Here is a 20,145-nt window from a genome sequence, read left to right on the forward strand (position 1 = left end):
TCTCAGGCTCCCCTTCCTCAGCAGCATTAATTAAAACACGCATGGCTCCCTCTGCTCTCGTGTGGTTGCACGGGGTTAATGTGCACAGCAGCCTTTGCTACAGTTTCTCTCCCACTTGATAAGATGCCGCCAATGATTTGGCAGATCGGCTGCGACTGTCATTTTTCCTCCTTCTTTCCTCCTCAGTGTTAGACTCTGATTTTTCTTTTAAACTTTATAAGGGTCATGGGGGGGGGGGGCTGTCAGTGTTTGTCCAGCATGTGAGTGTGTCAACATATAGGAATGGGCTTCGATCTGACGTTCCCGTCCAGCTGTGAGCCTCCATCGCTCCCGCTCACGGCGCAGCCATCGGGTTTTTGATTATTTCATCTCCCCGTCGCAGAGTAGCACTTAATAAATAATGACTGGCTGATTGATTTCTCCTTCTGTAGTCCCTCTATCAGCCTTCTTTCTCTCTTTTCAATCTCTATCACGTTCTCCCTCTGAACTCATTCCTGTCACTCTCCTTCTTCCCGCTCCCCTTTCCCATGTTTACCCCCCCTCTCTTGCCTTTCCTCCACAGCACGCCATGATGCTGCCCGTCCTCACCCATCATATTCGATACCACCAGTGTCTGATGCACCTGGATCAGCTCATCGGCTACGTCTTCACGGAGCGCTGCCTCCTACAGGTAAGACAGAGTCATGACAGCTGCCTACTTCCAGGCTGATGTGCCTCTGCCCTGAATCCAGCTGCATTATTTAAAGGCTGGCATAGCTGATAACTAACCAGATGGATCCGGGTCGACAAATCCCTACTGGTCTTTTAGGAAAGGCGGAGATAGCTGCATATAAATGCATTTTGGGCAGGCACTTCCTGTGAGATGCAGGTGGTTAGTGTTTGGCCTCATTACTATGCCCATTCCGCCTCTGCTGGGATGGTTCGGTTGGAACGACGGGCTGGAGAGTCAGCTGAGGTAAACAACACACTCAGACCTGAGTCAGATCTCTGGTCCAGTTCTGAGCCCCAGCTACAGCAGACAGGACAACAACAGCCTCTCCCATAATGCCTGCCCTTCCCTGTCAGCTCCTCAGCCTGGAGCCGCTCAGAATAAGCCCCCCCCGGCTGCCTCCAGCAATATTGAAGAGCTGTCATAACGTGATACATTAGAAATCAATTTGATGTAGCCTATTCATAGTTTAAAAGGTGGAAGGATGCATCGAGATGCCCGAGGCTGCGTGTGTTTATGTGCCGGAATTGCTGGCATCGACCAGCCATCGGCCTCACCGCCGCTCGTCTAATCACGAGTCTTTCTCACGAGCTAACGAGGAGGGGCCGCCTGCTGCGGGACCGACTGACAACGAGTCGCAGGCCCGTCACGGAGGAGGCGCCAAACTTCAGAGCCGTTCCTGCGCGTTAGCATTTCCTACGCTTAATTCAGCGGCTGTGGCGGCGCCTTGTTGGGTGTGAGGTCAGGTTTGGGATCCTTTCACTCAGGTCATCAATACTCATTTCCATGGCTGCATTAATTTTAATCTCCGCTGGCATCAAGCTGAGTGCGAAAGCTTCACTCATGCATTCGTCATCATCGATCATTAATTTTCATTTAGACCTCAGGTGCTGTAATAATAGGCTCGGGTAGCCATTATTCAAAGCCAGGTTAAGAAATTGAAATCAGATATTGTTTATTCAGTTGCTTTTCCCCCAGTCGGGCTCTGACGTGCACGTCTACGGCGCAGCTCCGTCCTCTGAGGCGTCTGGGCGAAGTCAGGGCTGTCGGCAGTTAGCCGCCGCCGTTGCTAAAATGGCCCGGGTCTGAAGTTATCATTGCCGGGTTTCACAGCACCTTTCCTCCCCGCTTGACTGCACACACACACACACACACACACACACGCGCGCATGCAGACATGCACGTGCATGCATGCACGCACGTTTTCCACCCAGATTGGTTTGGACAGAGCAGCGGCAGGAGGGCAATGGTGCTTGTTCAAACAGCCCTGCCCGATTGGGAACTGATTTCACGTCCGCCACCGGTTCCCATTTGCCTTCGCTCTGATGGGATGATCACATTTAATGGGTTGAATATTTTCCAGTGGCGCTCTTTCCATTTCCAGCAGGAGAGAAAATGGTACACACTTTGATGATATTGTAAGCGAAGTGTTCTTTGATATCAGGTTTGTGTGCTGCGAATTAATTCATCTCGGCTGTAGTGCCGGATTCAACAAATGCCCATCAAGGCTCCGGCTACGTGTCGGCTGTTAAAATAAGATGAATGTTTTATTAAATGAAAGCTAAAGCTTGACTTTGACAAAGGTTGGAGTATTCAGTGTTATAGAAAGTCTTCATTCATTAGGCGAACATGAAAGATCTTTTTTTCTAAAAATATTAGGTGATTTCTGCTCATAAAAACACCATTGAGGTCACGTGTGCATCAAACCCGCGTGTGTCCACCTTATCGATGATTTCTGGCCATTTTTACCTTGAGCTACTCGAGCTGTGTGTAGTTTCGGCCACTGGGCGGCGGCCTCTGCGCCTTTTCCTCCATTCACCGTGATTTTCTGATATATTAGATGTAATTAGATCAATGCTAATGTACCGCGTGTTTATTTTTGCAGCATCCTAATGTGGTAAAACTGGCGTTAGTCATACTTGAAGGAGTATTTTTAGAGAGGAAGTGAGGAGACTCGGCTTGGGCAGCTCCATGTGTCCCTCTCAGAGCAGAACTTTGGCTTCAGCTATAAAGTGTAATGAGCTGTACTCCCATTAAATGAGAATTTATTCCCCTTTTCTCCACGTTTTCCTCGGAAGAGACGCAGGCAGCCGGTCATGTGGAAAACCGGCGCTCTGGTCCGTGCGGAATCGCTGCCGATTCTCTGCAATGGTTTAAAGCCGTCGGTAAATAAAAACTGCACCGACAACGTTTGTTGTCGGCGTTGGGAGTTTAAACTGCAGCCAGTCGGTAAAAACGTTGCAGTGCCTGTTTCTGCTGAATGACAGCGCGATGCTGGGAGCCAGAGCCACCCCCCCCCCCCCCACCCGGCTCCAGTGGAGCCTCCGTCCTTTGAAGCCCCTCTTCTGAGAGCCTCCCTGTTAAACATTTAAACTCGGGGGCTGGGGAGGGGGAGGCTGCACGCTCGCCACGCGCTCCCCCATCCAGCAGACCCTCGTAATCCTCCCACCCCCTGTTGACTCATCCCCGTTCCTCACTTTTGACCCATGCTGACAGAATGAGAGGCATCACGGAGCATCTAAATAATTTAACCGTACAAGCCCTCAGCCCCGGCTCCGGTATCGCGGGCTTTTGTTTGCACGCCCCCGCGAACCAGGCTGTCAATCAGCGCCCAGCGTCGGGCGTTTTTATTCCCTTTGTCCGCCATTGTGCACGGACCCGCTGTGTCATGGAGGCGTCGGTCCGTTTCCCTCTGAGCCGGCCCGAATGTGTTCGCCGGCATTTGCAAACGTTTTGATTCAGAAGTGGCTCAAATGTGTGATGTCTTAATGCTGGATAACGGACGCCTGCAGAGGCTCGGCCATTATGTGACGCAACAGGTTGAGGAAAAGGGGGCGTTTCCATAAGCTAACTGAAGATGGAAGTTCAGCTCGGTTTTAGCCGCCGGGCTTTTATTTGCTTCTGAATCTTCGGCTCCTGCAGGATAGATGTTCTCTCCTTCACGCTGCGGCGCTGCCTCTCTTCCCCGCCTGGCCCGCCGCTCTCCTCTGAGCGATGATGTTTACTCCCGTTTTGCCAAAGGCGGTCGAGCGAGCGGCGGTTGCCAAGTCTGAGTTCCCGCGCCGCCGTGTTGTCGGCGGCGACAGACACAGACGTCCACCGTCTCCGCTGAGCGGGCTGATAAGACGCGGCTGCTGCTGCTGGACGCCGTCCTGAACTCGCCCCGACCTCCAGTGGGTTCGGAGCGACTGCTGCATTGTGCTTGATTTGTTTGCTCCGGAGTTCCTGTTCGGGCCGCCTGTCTGATGTTGCACCACGGGGGGGGAAGAAGGGGGGGGGTGAAAGGGAATGCACACATGGCGTTAGTTCTTGTTTTATATTTATATTTTATCGAACTTTCCGCATGGCCTGAAAATTGCTAGATTTGTGCTCGTGTCATGTCAAATAACTGTTTTTTTCCCCCTCTCTGACTCCCCCCCCGAACAAACAAGTTCAAGCACCGGCGCCGCTGATGTGTTCGGGGCTCCAAAGCCGACGGCCTCCCGAGCAACTATAAATATTGAAAGCTCTCTGTCTCCTTTTTAGATTTATATCTCATTGGAGCTTGAAATGGATTTGAAGTCGGCTGAAAAGAGACAAGCTTTTTGAAAAGTAAACCTGGCAGGGGGGAGTAGCCGCAGCTTCTTCAGGTTTCTCCCTCCTGCGCTCAGATCAAGATCCTCCTACTATAAAATTGATAAAAGCCTGACACGTCCTACCGAGTCCTATCTTTGCTTTCTTTCTTTTTTACCTGAGTAAGTTGGAAATGTTCCGGCGTGCTCGTCTTCCCAGGACGGCCAGGTTGTGTCCTCTCCTCGCTCTGGCTGGATGTTGACTCGTCTGCTTCCTGCAGGTTTTCTGTGCAGCTTTGAAAGCTTCAGTTTTTAGTTTTGACACAACCAGAGCCGTCGCTCTGCTTCCTGAACCACCGTTATCGGTGATCACGCCTGAATGGCTCAGCGGGGGTTCCTTCTCAGGGTCAGGGGTCATCCTGGCTGACCTTCCTGACCGATAAGCCTGGTCACAAATATTATTTACTGAAGGAAAACAGGGAATTTACTGAGCGCAAAAACAAACACCGAAACCATCCAGACTTCATAAATCACTGTTGGAAGCTGAGATTGAAAATTGATATTCCATTAATTCTGTCCAGACCTCCACCATCAAAACCAGTTTAAAACATAATGTAACGCAGAGTTTCAGCTTTAATTTATGAGGCCCCGCTCTGATATTCACACGTGACACTTCACTTACTGCATCTCATTTGTTTCTAATCCTAAAGTGGTTCCCAGCATCACAATAGTTGAACAGATTTGACAATAAATCTTCGAATCTGAGGAGAGAACTCAGCAGTCAGAACATCGAAACACCACAAAAGAACTTATTTCAGCTAATAAAAGTAACAAAACTAGAAATTCTACCCTCATTTATCAAGAGGACTCGTGAAAAACCAACTCTTGGCCCACAAACTCGCTGATTAAACCTCCAACAAACAAACACCTGACGAGTTTAAGGAGTTTGGCCACAATAGCCAACAAACGGAGACCACCAACGTGGCTGCCAACGCCGGAGAAGCCAGGGAAAATGTCCCGAGACGACCCTCTGGAGGCGTGAGAGCGGCGTCCGTCTTCACAGCTCAGCGGGGCCGAAACCATCCGTGTTGTCCAAATTATCTATGCAAATGTCAGGCCTGCAGGCACGCTCAGATCCCTTCCTGGAGTTTGATCTACAGCAGAGAAGGCGAAATGCTGGGCGCTGGCGTAAAAGGCTGGCGAACACACATTCAGGGAACATTTAACGTGATCAGGAATCGGCTTAATAGTTATTTTCTGTTCTTCTCAGCGTCCGGAAACGAATATCCGAGGAGAATCATTTAAAGAAGTTGCAGGATAATCTCAAAGTGCTCCAATCGCTCGTCTGCATGGAGTCGATGCTGGTGTAATGTCTCCATCTGTGGCACCAAACCACGGAAAGCAACAGGGTCTGCGGCAGAACGCCGCACATTCACGCTCCCCCGATGGCGCGCTCGTAAAAGCTTTGAATTCTGAGATGTCGTGGATCATTACAGATAGAATATTTTAAGTTTAATCACTTTTTGGAAAGATTAAAGAGTAATTAAAAGTGCTGCACCCTGCTGAGTCTTCTTTTCTGTTGCTTTTATGTCGACAATATACATTTATAGAAACGTACATCTCCAGCCATGATGTCATTAACTGTCCTTTTCTGTCTCCTTATGGCTGACTTCGCCCCCCCCCACAGCTCGCCATGACGCACCCCAGCCATCACCTCAACTTCGGCATGAACCCCGACCACGCCCGCAACTCCCTCTCCAACTGTGGCATCCGCCAGCCCAAGTACGGGGACAGAAAAGTCCACCACATGTACATGAGGAAGAAGGGTGCGTGATTTCTGTTCAGCCATTTACCTCGAATATGGCCACACCCACTCCCATCTGACTCCGCCCCCCTGACTTCCTGGGGCTTTTTTTTTTCTTCAGGCATCAACACCTTGATCAACATCATGTCCCGCCTGGGACAGGACGACCCCTCTCCCTCCAGGTATGGCGGTAAACTGGGAAAACGAGCTCATTTAGAGTTTACGTTGATTTATTTCTTTTTTTCTGACCCAACCTGAGCTGCTGGTACGCTCTGATCTTCCTCACTGCTTCTTCATCTAACCTCAAATCTCCCCTTCTACCCCCCCCCTCCACCCCAGGATCAATCACAACGAGAGGCTGGAGTTCCTGGGTGACGCCGTCGTCGAGTTCCTCACCAGGTGAGAAAACACGCCCGCTCCTTTGATAGACGCGGCCGCTAATTGAAGCCGACTACATCTCTGCCCCCCCGCTCACGGCCGCTCCTGTCTGTCGGCGTCAGTCACCACCACGCTCTAGACAGTGATGTACTGGTAATTGGTAATATTTTCTCCCCCTTTACCTCCTCTTTAATGACTTGAAAATCTCCATGACAACTTGCAATTAGCTGTCTGGGCTACAGCCTCCGTTAGTGACTCCAGGAGTGCGTGGACACGCTGCCCAGCACTTAGCTTACATTGCTGCTAATTACACGGAGCTATTATTAGCGTTCTGAAAGAAAGTGCCCACCCCTGTGTAGTAGGACGTGGGCTTTACTAGACCCAAACACGCAGAAAGAAAAGGTTGCTCCTGGAAGAGAATTGAATTTTTTTTAAAGCTCATTTCCATTTGCCCAACAGCGTAACTTCTGCTACCCAAATGTAATTCGCAGCCCTCGAAGCTAAAGCTTCCACAACACTGAACATTCAGGAGCAGGATTAAACCTTAATGGGAAGTGACACTGGGTTGCACAGGACACTGGTTCAGCTCCTTATACAGTGTTACAAAGGAGGTGGTTAGCCTCTGCTCCTCTGGATATCTCCGGGCGTGTTGTTACCCCCTCCCTCCTTGGGCTTTCTTATTTGATTGTTAGCGTCTGACGGGACACGTTTGGCCTACACTCTGGCCTCCTGAATTATTTATCAGCCTCTTGTCCAGTTAAATAGGTACAGCAGATCCATCCAGCTCGTCTGGTGGACCTCCAGTAGACACGTTCGCCCTCAGAGGCCAGCAGAATATTTTGCCCGTTTGAGCAGAGAGTGCAGGGATTTAGCGGTGAAGGCTGGGCAGGTCGTGATCAGAGCGGGGATTTTTGGGGAAAAAAATAGATCCAAATTGGTGCCAACACGCGCCTCATTACTCACCTGAGGTAAGCTGAGTGGTTGACTGACACTCGTTCCTCCATTCACTCATTTTTGGAAAAATAACCCAAAAGAAAAGTCAGGTGCTTTGGGGAATGTTTGGAGAACGGAATGGAAACACCACCTGCTTCCCTGCTTTTGCTTTGATTAGAAATGAGTGAATTAAACAAATTGCTTTTCATTTCAATGAAATCAAATGATACGGTGGCGTTCAGGAGCCGGCGGATCATAATGAAAACACAACCCGCTCCCCCAGAATCCAGCTGTGGCGCTGCTGAAGGTTTCCGCACAGACCTGGGAACAACAGCGATCCGGTTTTTTTTTGCTCCTGGTGATCAATTGTAGATGCAGGAAGAGACAGCATGAAATAAATAACTGATCATTTTCTTTGTGCGTGTTAGACACTTCACTTTTCTTCATTAAGCATTCTCATTGTTTTTGGGCTCAGGGGCCTCATTAAATCCGAAACCTCAGCTCAGTCTAGAATAACATTTGCATTTTATCCTATGAACCATTTTGCTGCCTCCAGAAGTTGATTTTTAAGGTGTAAATTCAGGTGTTGATAGCCGATGGTGCGCACGAACGCGGAGGCTAACAGAATGTTCACGCCGCCGCAGCAACGTTTGAAAAACACTGTGTTAATCAGCCTCCTTCTCCATCAGGCTAATTACTGTTGGTGGACTGGTGATGCTAACATGTTAGCCAACGCCACCGCCGACAGAATGGATGTGAGCCAGAACTAGTGAGCCAGATCACGAGCACTCGTGAGTCCCACTGGCTCAGCGCAGGTGTATTTTTACTTCAGCGCCTACAACCATCGCGCAGCCACGCCCCCCGGCTCTCTGCACGTTTCAGGCCTTTGCGTCTCGTTCTGAAAATAGTTTTCATTTTCATCTTGTGTCTGTCTGCGCTTTCACCCGGTGTCATCATCCCAAAACAATTTCGTGTGTCGCGCGGGCTGGGAGGCAGCCAGGGATTTCCAGATGTTCCTGGGATTCTCGCGCGGCCGTCGTCAAGGAGCCCGTTAATTAAAAACGGATGAATTGATTGACCTTTGATTGTAAGGAGAAAAGAAGCGAAGATTCGTGGTAAATCTCTAATGAACTCTCTCTCTCTCTCTCTCTCTGTCGGCAGCGTGCACTTGTACTACCTGTTTCCCAGTTTGGAGGAGGGCGGCTTGGCAACCTACAGAACCGCCATTGTTCAGAACCAGCACTTGGCCATGCTGGCCAAGGTAAACACACCTCTGTTGTTGTTGCAGGGGGGGGCTGCAGGGTCTGACAGGTGAACCCGTTTGAGATGATGTTATTGTTTCCAGTCCCGCCGTTCTGACTCAGCTTCTCTCTAAGGGGGCACGAGGGAAAAGTGTAATTTTCCCCCGTTTCTGTCATCCCTTCCACTTTTTTTTCACCCCCTCAGGTTTGTAATTGGAGTTAAAAGGTTGTTGTTTTGGAGGACCAGACTAGTACAGCTGGGGTCCGGGTGGGCCCCTGGAGGTCTTCCTGAAACACTCTCCATTTCCTGTTATCACTGCCCCCCCCCCACCACCCATCCCTCGCCTCGTGCTGGCAGCGTAGTACAGCCGGCTCTCACTCGCTGGCAGGTTTGCAAAGAACACAACAATAATCATCCCGTGATGTGGAGAAAGCAATTAAAAACTCCAATCTTTCATGTTGCTCCCCGCTGAATACAAAGATGCAGCCGCTCGCATCTGCATTAGCGCTGTGCAGCAGTTTGGCTTGTTTCAATTTGCCGCTCGCGCTAAAGCGAGTGTGATACAGTGTTTGACGTTGCCAAGTTGTTTACCAGGCTCCTCTAAACCCTTCTGCTGAAGAACACTCGCAATTATATTTCAAAAAAAACATCTCTGGGAGAGCAACGGCAACAATCCGCCACTTCAGTCGGAAGGCATGAAAGTGGGAACGGCTTCCCTCTGAGTTGGAGTATTTTTGAATTGTGTTTTAATGTGCGCGCGCCGTCGCAGGAGGTGGGATACCACCGACAGTTAGCAGCCGTAATTAAACGGCACCCTCGCCGTCTTGGTTGTGGTGCTCTGCCAGTCAAGTTGGGTGATTGTGACTTGGCTGTGAGGACTCATCCACCTCTTGAACAAGTTCTACTAACAGATTTCACTTGTGCTCTCCCTTCCCTTAATGTGTCTCCTTCCTTCATCACAGTAGAGTTTATCATGTGTTCCCGTAGATCGCCACTAGGGGGCGCTGAATCATTCAAAGGAAGCGGAGCCTCTTTTTTTTCTTTAGCTTTCATGGTGTTTGTTGCGTTTGAACATCTGCACAATATTTCTTTAATGATTTCTGTCATGACAAAATGACTGATCGTGGTTTTTTCCCCCCCCTGTTTTCGCCTCCTTGTCTGTCGTGACTGGAGAACAGGCGCAGCTAGCATAAAGCTGCACGACATCAGAGGCTAATCAAAGTCACGCTGCCTTCACCGCGTTCCAGGATTGTCAGACTAAAAGAGCAAACCTCTGTGATATGTAGCCAATACTCACACATCATCAGGCTGCGGTGGAATTTAATTATGGCGCTGACGAGAAGCCCGGTCGCCCGGCTGTTGCTCTTCCCGGTTGTGGGTCAGTTTGAGGAGTTCTTGATCCACTTTCCTCTCACGCATCTCCCCAAACACCTCGTCCTCCGTCTCTAATCACAGGTGAAGTGTTTCGGATCAGTTCAGCACACAAACTGTCTCCGCGGGCCTTATGAGGCCTCATCAGCAGACAACAACAACAACACAACTTCCAGCATATTAAAAGGACAATAAAGTTTTTACGGAGGCGGCAGGAGCGCTTTATTGATCCCACTGGGAAACAAGTGCTGCGACTGCTCGGCTCTATAAATCATGAAAAAAGAGACACCTGAGAAAACCACAAAGTCCTGAGATTAAACTTCCTGTTTTGGTGTCCGAACAAATGCCATTAAACCCCGAAATGAGGAATACGGCAAACAATAAACTGGAGTGTTTAACTTTGGAGATTGGTGCAGCTTTGGGCATAAATACCCGCAGGAAAACTGCTTTTTAGCTTAAATCTAACTTAAATTCCAAGTTTTCCTTTCCTTTACCACAGCTGGACGCCACGCGAGCACATCTGTCAGCGCCGTGGAGCCGGGCTTCCAGAGAACAGGCTCCTCGATTCCCCCGAGCATTAAAGGGGCTAAAGAGACAAACGCAATCCAGACGCTTTCCCGCCGAATTCCTTTGAAAATGCACAGAATGGGAAGTGTTCCGGAGCCCGTTAGCGAGGCGTCGGTGACGAGCGTGTGTTCCGTCTCTTGCAGAAACTGGAGCTGGATCGCTTCATGCTCTACGCTCACGGGCCGGACCTTTGCCGCGAGTCGGACCTGCGTCACGCCATGGCCAACTGCTTCGAGGCTCTGATAGGTGAGGCGCCACTTTGGATCCCATCCGGGGGGAAGCGGGTGTAGGACCGGCTGCAGCCCGGGCGGGTCGAGCATCATTTATTTCATCTCTTCCGCTAAAAAACAGAGATTTAGTGTTAAAGTTCTGTTCAGTTATTATTGTCATAAGTTCTTATTCTGCTCCCAGATTCCGGGATCTCCTCGTTGAGCCCAGATTTAAGGAATCTTATTTATCACCATTTGGTCACAGAGTGGGCAAATGTGTGACACCGGCACACTGTTGCAGCCCCCCCCCCCCAGTACCCGATCGGTCGGACCCCACAGAGGGGCTAATCCGAGCCTCCCCCCCGGAGAGCTGCCGACTCGGCAGCTTTCCACATCTTATCACCATCTTGATTGAACCAGTTCAGCCATCTTTTGCGAGCTCCCCGAAGACACAAAAAATGGGGGGGGGGGGGGGGCATTTAAGATCTTCTCCACGCTGGGGGAAAAGTGCTGACTGCCCCCCCCCACTTGTTCATTATCGGCAGAGACGGGAGCGGTAATCTCTCCTGTCCCACGGCTCTCCGTGGAGGCAGCAGATTCCGTGACAGCGGGGGGGCGCCTTTCTTCTTCTCTGCTCACGTTTCAAATGTGATGAATAAACCAGGATCACACACACACACACACACACACACACACACACACACACACACACGCTGTTGTTGTAAACTCATCAATAAATCAGGATGACATCTAACAAGTTGATGAATCTGAAAACTATTCATGAGAACAAATGAGGAAACACGAGTTTTCCAGGGCAGACGACAGTTCCGGCCACTTCATCTGTCCCACATCCCGAACTCCTGATCGCAAATCCTCATTGTGATTTTAGAAACCGGCTCATCGTTTCCAAAATTCCCCTTTTACTCGGTGAATTCCGCCGCGCCGACCCAGTGAATCCTGGGATTTTTCAGTTCGGCGTTGTTGTCGAGAGACTCGCTCAGAGTCGGCGTTGACAAAGCGGCGTGACGCTCCCCCGTCTGTTCCCCGAGACTTCGCCGCGTCTCTTTGAGCCACCGCCTGTTCGCCCTCCTCTTCTGTTATTCGGTGGAAAACATGTCACGGAGACGATGACTCATCCTTTCACGCCCCTTCACGGGCGCCGCGATACGGCCGCACGCACGACGTCACTTCATCTGACAGCGGTGTCAGAAAGCACTTTTGAAAAAGCAGCGGGCGCTCGCAGCCGCCTTCTCTGAAGCCGCCGTCCTTTTTTTTATTTATTTATTTATTTATTTATTTATTTTTTTCCATCTTAATACAGTTTTTTTTCCTCCTTTCCGGAGCGTGCGGATGAATTCCAATGGCTCCTTCTCTCAGGAAGCGCTGATGGAACACGTTTGTGAGCCCCGGCAGACTTCTGCGTCTTTCCTGACCTGTGTTTTTATTTGTTTCTGTGACTCTTGAACCCGGCTTTGTTGGGAATGGCAGATAAACTCCTGCTCTGCATGAGCCCCCCCCCCCCCCCCCGCTGGGCCCCGGAATATCTCCCAAACCCTAAGGCAGGGCCATTCTCCTGCTAGAGAGAGGGGGAAAGAGAGTGGAGGAATGTGGGGGGAGAGGGTGGGGGAATGGAGGGGGGGAGAGGGAGGGGGGAGGAATGGGGAGAGAGGGAGGGGGGAGAGGGAGGGGGGAGAGGGAGGGGGGAGAGGGAAGCAAAGGCATCGGCAATGCAAATGTGTGCCCTGCAACCCTGAATAATTCAAAGTGTTGAATGGAAATTTTGCTTTTCTGATCCCCTCCGTCATTAACTTCTCCTGGACCGGGCCATTCTCATTTGGGCTCTTTTGGCCTGTGCACCCCCCCCCCACACACACACACACACACACACACACACACACACACACTCCTCCCCCCGCCTACTGTACTTTTGCTCAGGCTCTTTACTTCTCCAGCTCACCACAACTTCTCATATCGACCTGAGGTTTTCGAGTCGACGCGGAAGGGGTCCGTTTATGCAGAGCTCAGGAGAACACACACACACACACACACACACACACACACACACACACACACGCCGACACACGTAAACCCCAAAGCACACAGAGGTTTCGTTTGTCCTCCACCCGTTCACCAAAGACCCAAAAGAGCATCATGGGTTTCGATATTCCTGATTTAACCGGTGATTATTCATTTATTCCTTTTACTTCCTGCTCACCGCGACAGCAGGTTTTATTATTTGTTTCTTATTTTCGGCACGGTTTGACGACAGGTGTCGCCCTTTTAGAAGAACTCAGGTTTTTGATTAACACCACCTTTAATTATGCGCCATTACATCTTCAGGGAAAAGCCGAAATTACACACTTCCTCTCTAGTCTTGCAACTAATAATAAACTTAGTAAACGAACATATAATTGTATCTTATATCAATAATAATATTAACCGTCCATGCCTTTTAATTAAAAGTAATAACCAAGGCTTAAGCGCGGAGTGCTGGGTGATAACGGGACTATTATGGGCCAGAGCGTGCACGCTGCCTGTTGCCCTCAGGTTCCCTCTCAGGCCACATCATCTACTCACTTCCTGGCTGGAGAAAAGTGTTTCTGTAAAGAAGTGAGAGGAGAAGAAAAGGAGCCCCGCTCGTTTTTATGGCCCTAATTTCCTTGTACAGTTGATCTGTGGATTATGCGGCGCCAGCAGCCGTGGGGGGATACAGATGGTGAACCTTTGTGAGGGTTCTCTCTAAGCTCTTCCTGTTAAAAGAATGGAGAGAAAGGATTATCTCTCACTTGCTGAGTATCAGATTCACGCACAATGGCGCCGCCGTATTCACCCGGCAAGCGTTGCTCCCTTTGTTAATTGCTGCGACGGTAGCCGCGCCGGCGTTGGCTGGGCTTTATTTTTTTATTTAAAGTGAGATGTTTGATGCGGTGCCGCCTTTTGTCGCGGCTGCGGTGGATTCTGCTGCTTGGGTTTTGTTTATTTTATTTATTTCTCTGCCCTTCAATGCGGCGCTTTTGTCCGTCTGCTGCTTCAGTCCCGCTCAGCTGAGAGGGAATGGCTTAATATATTATTTGATGGATTAGAGCCTGAGCGTTTTTGAATAATTCATTCTGGGTTATTAATGCGACTGTCAGCCACTCGTGTTTCATATGCCCCCGACGCTGCCTTTTTATTGGTCACTGAAAGCCCACAGACATTGGAATTCTGCTCTCCAGCACGGCGGCGCGCAGCCGCCCGAATTAGACTCCTGACAGATGTGAAGATTCATTAGCGCCTCCAACTGGATGAAACCTTTGTTATTTTGAGGTTGTTCCATCTGACGTGTCTCATATTTGTGCTGTGAAATGGAGCGGGTGGGGGGGTCGCGACTCTTTTTTCCGTGGTTTCAGATCAAACACACAAAGATCACGTTTGTCGCCGCGTTCATCAGGCGTTTTTAATTAGAGATGTTTCTTCTCCATTGTCCTTCTGTAGCTCCGTTACCATAAATATGACATAAATATGACGTTCGGCTTCATGAAGTGATCTAAAACCACGGCATTAAAGTTCTCCTGCCCTCTGAGTTCAGGCAGCTCTACCACACAGCCCCCACTGGCTCCTCCGGATCAGAAGGAACGCCAAGCTGACCCCACTGAGCAGCTCGGGAGGAATTTCATGTTTTTTGGACGCGAAAACAACCAAATTCTGTTAAAAGAACTCCAAACATCATGTGGAATTCAGGGGTTTCCAGATGTGCGTGAAGAAGGCCGGCGTTTGCTCAGTGACCCGGTGGCCTCGCGGGAAGGAGACCAGTCGGCAGTCGAGTTAGCGACGCGGCTGATGGGCGTTTCTCTGGAATCTGACTGATGCCCAGTTTGGATCCCAGCTGCTCTGGCTCTGATTCTCCAGAGTTCCCAGTGAGACGAGCGGAAGAGCTGCTAGCTTGGAATTTGCCTATTGGTGAGCATATGTGAGGCGTAGCTCCAACTTTGCTGTGTGACGGTTGAGGGTGGAGGCGTGCGTGTGTGTGCGCGCGTGTGTGTGTGTGTGTGTGTGTGTGTGTGTGTGTGTGTGTTGGGAGGGGCTGCTCTGTGAACCACATATCTCCGTTTAATGATTGCAGCAAGTTGTGCGATTGATTGGATAGCTGTGGGGCACACTTTTTGCACGGATAGCCGCCTTGTCAAGAGCGTTCTCGCTAGAATTAACTGCACGGCCGGGTTTCTTCATCTGCGGGCCCTTTGATTGACACCAAAGGTGTTGCTTTGAGATTTTTAATACCTTTGGAAACCTCTGGAGGCTCTGCTGCTTACCTGCTCCTCTGAAGTCTTGGAGGAACTTTGCAAAAATCTAATATGAAGCAAAAAGTTTCAGATTCTGCAGCTCTGAGACCGCCGTTTGGGCGGAAACCTGCCATGTCATCAAAACACGAAGAGACCCGGGTCCCCCTCCCCCCGGCTCCACCCACACGCGCTAGCCTGAACATGCTGGATGAGAGCGCTGAGAGGGCTTCAAACCCAGGTCCTTTGGGAGCGGCCCCCAACAGCTGGTCTCCAGAGGAACCATCTGTGGTATCGCAACCACAAATCCGCTCTGATGAGAACCTCGTGTGAAGAACCGTTCCTGCGGTCGCCCTCAGCGAGCCGCCGCCCCGACGTATGAGGTTACAGCTGTGCTGACACATCTGCAGCGACCGGAGTGTTCATCACGGGAAACGCTCGGGAAAACGGGGGGCAGCAGATAGAGTGCTGTGGCTCTGCCTGTACCAACGGCCCGTTAGCCATCTGAAAGCTGTTTGCCCTCCCCAGACCATAAATCCCTCGTATGTTTTTGATGGCGTCCATGAAAACAGCTTATGCCTTTGGACCGCCCGTTTATGCACGTAATAAAAGCCACTGCGTGATCGCCTACCCAATTTGGCAGGTGGTTATTGGATTTGGAGCTAAATGAGCCACCCTGTGTTGGGCTGAATGCTCCAGGCTCCTTAAAGGCCCCACGATGGTTCCACTGACATTTAGCTGAACACCAATTGTTGCATTTTCTCTTTGTTGAGCGTCTTGTAAGATTAAAAAGTCAGAATTCAGAGCTGTCACCAAAAAAACCCTGATATTCAGTTGACATAAGCCACCCGATGATGGACGTTGTGGAACCCGTCAAGGTCGGTCTTTTGCACGCTTCTCTTTAATTAAATGTGAAGAAGCCAAGTGTGGCGGCGGTGAGGAGGAAAAACCTTTCAGAAAGCAGAAACCTTGGTTTTAGGCGCTTTTACGCCGACCTTGACGGCTGACGGGCGGCTCGTACGCTCCCCTCACGCCAGATCTTCTTGCCTCCTCCTGAGCGGCGGTCAACGTGCGCTGCTGTGGATGCGCTCGTCTCTTTTCTTATTCCCGTCCCTCGTTATGTGACAGAGACGCGTTGTGACATTCTAAAAGTCAAGCGTGACGTTTAGGAGACCTTGGTCGCCTCTTCCTCTGGCTTTGACAGGACGGGGGGGCGTCTGCACACAAACCCTGAGGTCGTTCCACTGCTACGTCTTAATAAAGCAATTATAACTCATTGCCGAGTTCAATTAATTAGAATTTTTTTTTTTTCAGTAGGGGAGAGTTCCTGAATTGCCTGCGAACCGTTAAAAGGGTTGAAAGCATCATCGCACGGGCGGAATGTCACGCGCCGGTTTTAATTCCAGTAAATAAACACCCACCTAAACATTATCGATTCCCTCATTGTGTTCTTCTCCCCGCAGGCGCCGTGTATTTGGAGGGAGGCTTGGAGGAGGCGCGGCAGCTCTTCGGCCGTCTGCTCTTCAACAGCGAGGTACCTGCACAACACAGTCCTGGATCCTCCATACGGGGCTCCTCGCCAGCTAAAAATGGCGTTGGAGGAGCGCAGCGAGACCCTCCTGTGGGTCCTGCTCACGTTTCTGTAGCAGTGGTCACCAGCATGGTCAGAGATCACCAGGGTGGTCTGAGGTCACCAGGATGGTCTGAGGTCACCAGTATGGTCAGAGATCACCAGGATGGTCTGAGGTCACCAGTATGGTCTGAGGTCACCAGGATGGTCTGAGGTCACCAGGATGGTCTGAGGTCACCAGGATGGTCAGAGGTCACCCGTAATGACGGGTGAGGTCGACCGCTTGCGTCCCAGCATCGGTGACCCTCTCCCTCCACGCTAACGTTACCGATCAGTAGAACGCGACAAACGGGGGCGGCGTTGGCGCCGATTCCTCGTTGGGCGTTGGAGACATTGTTGCAGCCGTTCGGTCATTTGTCCAGATCGGCTCCGTTTCGCTGCTCTGATCTGTGGGAGGCAGAACTGTAGCAGCTCCACCAAGCTGCTGCCTCTTATTCCTTCAAGCCCACAAGCTGCATGTTTTGGCATCACGCTGCACGTTCCGGGATGCTGACGTTCTGCCAGACGGAGAACCTGAAAGCTCCCCGCGCTCGCCGGACTCTTCATTGTCCGTCCGTGGCGTGTGTGTGTGGGCGTGAGTGTGTGTGTGTGTGTGAGGATAAAACAATAAGATGGAGAAACAAAGAAATCTGCATGTAGGCTGTTGTTGGCTGGTGTAATTTGTGGATCGAAGTGGAGGTGGTGTGGAACATCGGGTCTGCCAGCCTCAGGCGGAACACCTGTTTGTGTGTGTGTGTGCGCGCGCGTGTGTGTGTAGACGGATCAGCATGAGTAATTGATGAAAGCGTCGGTATTTGCATTTATCTTGGCAGAAAATGTTGGGAATCAATTAAGGCGCTTGCTGCATGTCTGGCGGGCGGCGGCAGACCTGCTCTCTAATTGGCTGCTGGGGGTGTTTGAAGTTCAGGCGGCGACTCCTACACACTTTGGGACAACAGCCTCCATCGATCAAACCCGGTTTGAGCCGAATCCAGAGGCGGCTGATGTTGTGGAGCCGTAGAAAAACGCCGCCGATGCGAGGAGCGCCCCCCCCGTGCGAGCGGCTGCTTGGGAACAGCAGCTCAGGGGACAAATATTTACCGTCACGTGTGATTAAATTCCCTCTTTTCTATTCCCCCGTCAATTGTTGCTTCGGAACGCTCCGTCTTTCCTCTTGCGACAAATGTCAATACGCGCTTATCAAGCCTCAAATCGGAGGAGTTAATTTGGTTAGATGAGAGGAGCTGCGGGGGGAACTACAGACGCCGGAGAATCGTGAACTTTACAGCGCGGAGGAGCAGCTTCTGTGGGTGCGGGCGGGTTTGAAAGCCGCTGCCTCGCAGACAAAAGGGAATAATGAACAAACAGGTTATGTTTGGCTTTAGATGCAAAGGCTTCCCGCTGCTGCGCGTTTCCGCGATGGTGTAATTGATGATGAGATGAACGCGCGTGGGCGGCAGACCAAAGTTAGCGCCGCTACTATTAGAGATTCCTGACAAGAGCGAAGAAAATCCAACCGCATTCTAACGCACCCGTGTAGCGGCGCCGCGGGCTAATGTGACGCAATCCGCCCTGAGAAGTCCAGAAACCCGTGCGCAGCCCCAACCTCCTCCGAGGAACTGGTTAGCACGCCTTGCTAAATGATGGGGTTATAAAGGGTGAGTGAGAGGATGACTCGGTGTCCTGCTCCCACCTTTTGGTGCTGGCTAGCTTAGTTATGTCTCCTCCGGTCGATGGCGGTAGAGAGGTGAATGGAGTCCATTTTAACAGGCAAAGTTTCCCCCTTTAACGTTTAGTTGCTGTTTAAATAGAAATTCAGGTTTGAGCTTAATATAGAGAGAGCATGAATGACGCGAGAGCTCATTGATTAGAGGAGCCGTTCCCAGGGGAAGAGAAGTTCGGTTCTGCTCTTTGAAACTTTTCAATGGTGCCGGCTGAGGATGGAAATAGCCTCGGCTGTTCACCTCCTCCCCTGCTGAATCGTCCTGATGGCGGCTCCGTCCCACAAAGCTGAGAGGAGACAGATGGACGCAGACCAGAAAGAAACACCAGCCGGGTGGCCTGGTGGTGGGGGTTGGGGAGAGGTTCTGGCCGGCCCAATGAGGGACCAACTGAGAAGGTCCTTCTGATATTCCTAGTCTGGTTCTTCCCTCGCTAAACAAAATCCAGTTCCTGTTCCATGCTGGCACCAGGACCAGGATCGCGCTGCCATCAGGACCGGGATCACACTGCCATCGGGACCGGATCACGCTGCCATTGGGACCGGGACCACGCTGCCATCGGGACCGGGATCACGCTGCCATTGGGACGGGATCACGCTGCTATTGGGACCGGATCACGCTGCTATTGGGACCGGGATCGCGCTGCCATCGGGACCAGGATCGCGCTGCCATCGGGACCAGGACCACGCTGCCATCGGGACCAGGACCACGCTGCCATCGGACCAGGCATGCTGCCATCGGACCCCCCCCTTTCAGCCGGTCCTCGATGGTCCTGCTCAAGGTTTCATCCTGTTAAAGGGGAGTTTTTCTTTGCCATGAATAAAGATGAGATGAGAAGAATCACACCATCAGGATCAGGACCACCATCAGAACCAGGACCACCACCAGGACCAGGACCACCACCAGGACCAGGACCACCACCAGGACCAGGACCAGGACCACCACCAGGACCAGGACACCACCAGGACCAGGACCACCATCAGGACCAAACCCACCTGACTGACGTGTGCTCACGACCTCACTTGTTGCTCGTGTTTTCCTTTTTTAATCCGCGCTGCATCGTTGACGCGTAACAAGGGTTGCTTTGACAACAGAGACGGTCACCATGGCGCTGGGACGGTCACTCACTTTAGCTTCATCCGTCTCCTCTCATTCTTCTGCAGCAGCCATCAAACAGAGGCTTTAATCCGCACGTGTGAAGTGTTTTTGATCATCCGATATCATTGATTAGGACTTCCTGGAACACTTAAAGACGGTCTCATATTCTTAATTGGAATGTATGTAATTTTTCCTTCCTCCGTCCTCCACCAGTCACCCCCCCCCCCCTCACTCGAGTACAACATCACCACATCGGCAAACTTCTGACGGAATTATGAATCTCGAACAAACCTTTCTGGTCGGGGTCTTCTTTTCTTTTCCATTCGGCCGTTAAAGATCCCAACGGAATATAGGGAAAAGTAAATAGAACCGGCCCCAGAGAGCATAAATCCAGACTGGAGGATTCCCAGTTTTGGAGGGTGACCTGGAAAACTGCAGCAGGTCGAAGCTCCTTTCACGTCTCCATCGATCTTTTCTCGATCTCTCCGCTGCACGACCACGCGGATGGATTGATTGGCAGCCCGTGGCGCCGCGGTAATCAGTGGCGGCGCAGCGACGCGTGCCACAGCAGGGCGGCGCCACGGTTAGTGTTGATGATGAGGGACTGAGATGCTGATGCACGGTTACCGGTTCACCACATGAAACCAGTTCAGCCACTAAGAACAAAGTTTGGGATGAATGCTGCAAAAGAATC

The 20,145-nt window shown here is 51.0% G+C and overlaps 1 protein-coding gene across 1 annotated transcript in view; it reads left to right on the top strand.

Annotated features, from left to right (window-relative positions):
• drosha (drosha ribonuclease III) overlaps positions 1-20,145 on the top strand; it is a 50,677-nt gene that overhangs the window by 15,266 nt on the left and 15,266 nt on the right. Inside the window, 7 exon segments of the mRNA XM_057012605.1 lie at positions 563-670; positions 5,948-6,086; positions 6,186-6,246; positions 6,404-6,463; positions 8,537-8,636; positions 10,699-10,801; positions 16,487-16,557. Of these exon segments, the coding sequence (XP_056868585.1) occupies positions 563-670; positions 5,948-6,086; positions 6,186-6,246; positions 6,404-6,463; positions 8,537-8,636; positions 10,699-10,801; positions 16,487-16,557 (642 nt within the window).

Source organism: Takifugu flavidus, chromosome 17 (assembly GCF_003711565.1).
Source record: "Takifugu flavidus isolate HTHZ2018 chromosome 17, ASM371156v2, whole genome shotgun sequence".
Taxonomy (NCBI): Eukaryota; Metazoa; Chordata; class Actinopteri; order Tetraodontiformes; family Tetraodontidae; genus Takifugu; species Takifugu flavidus.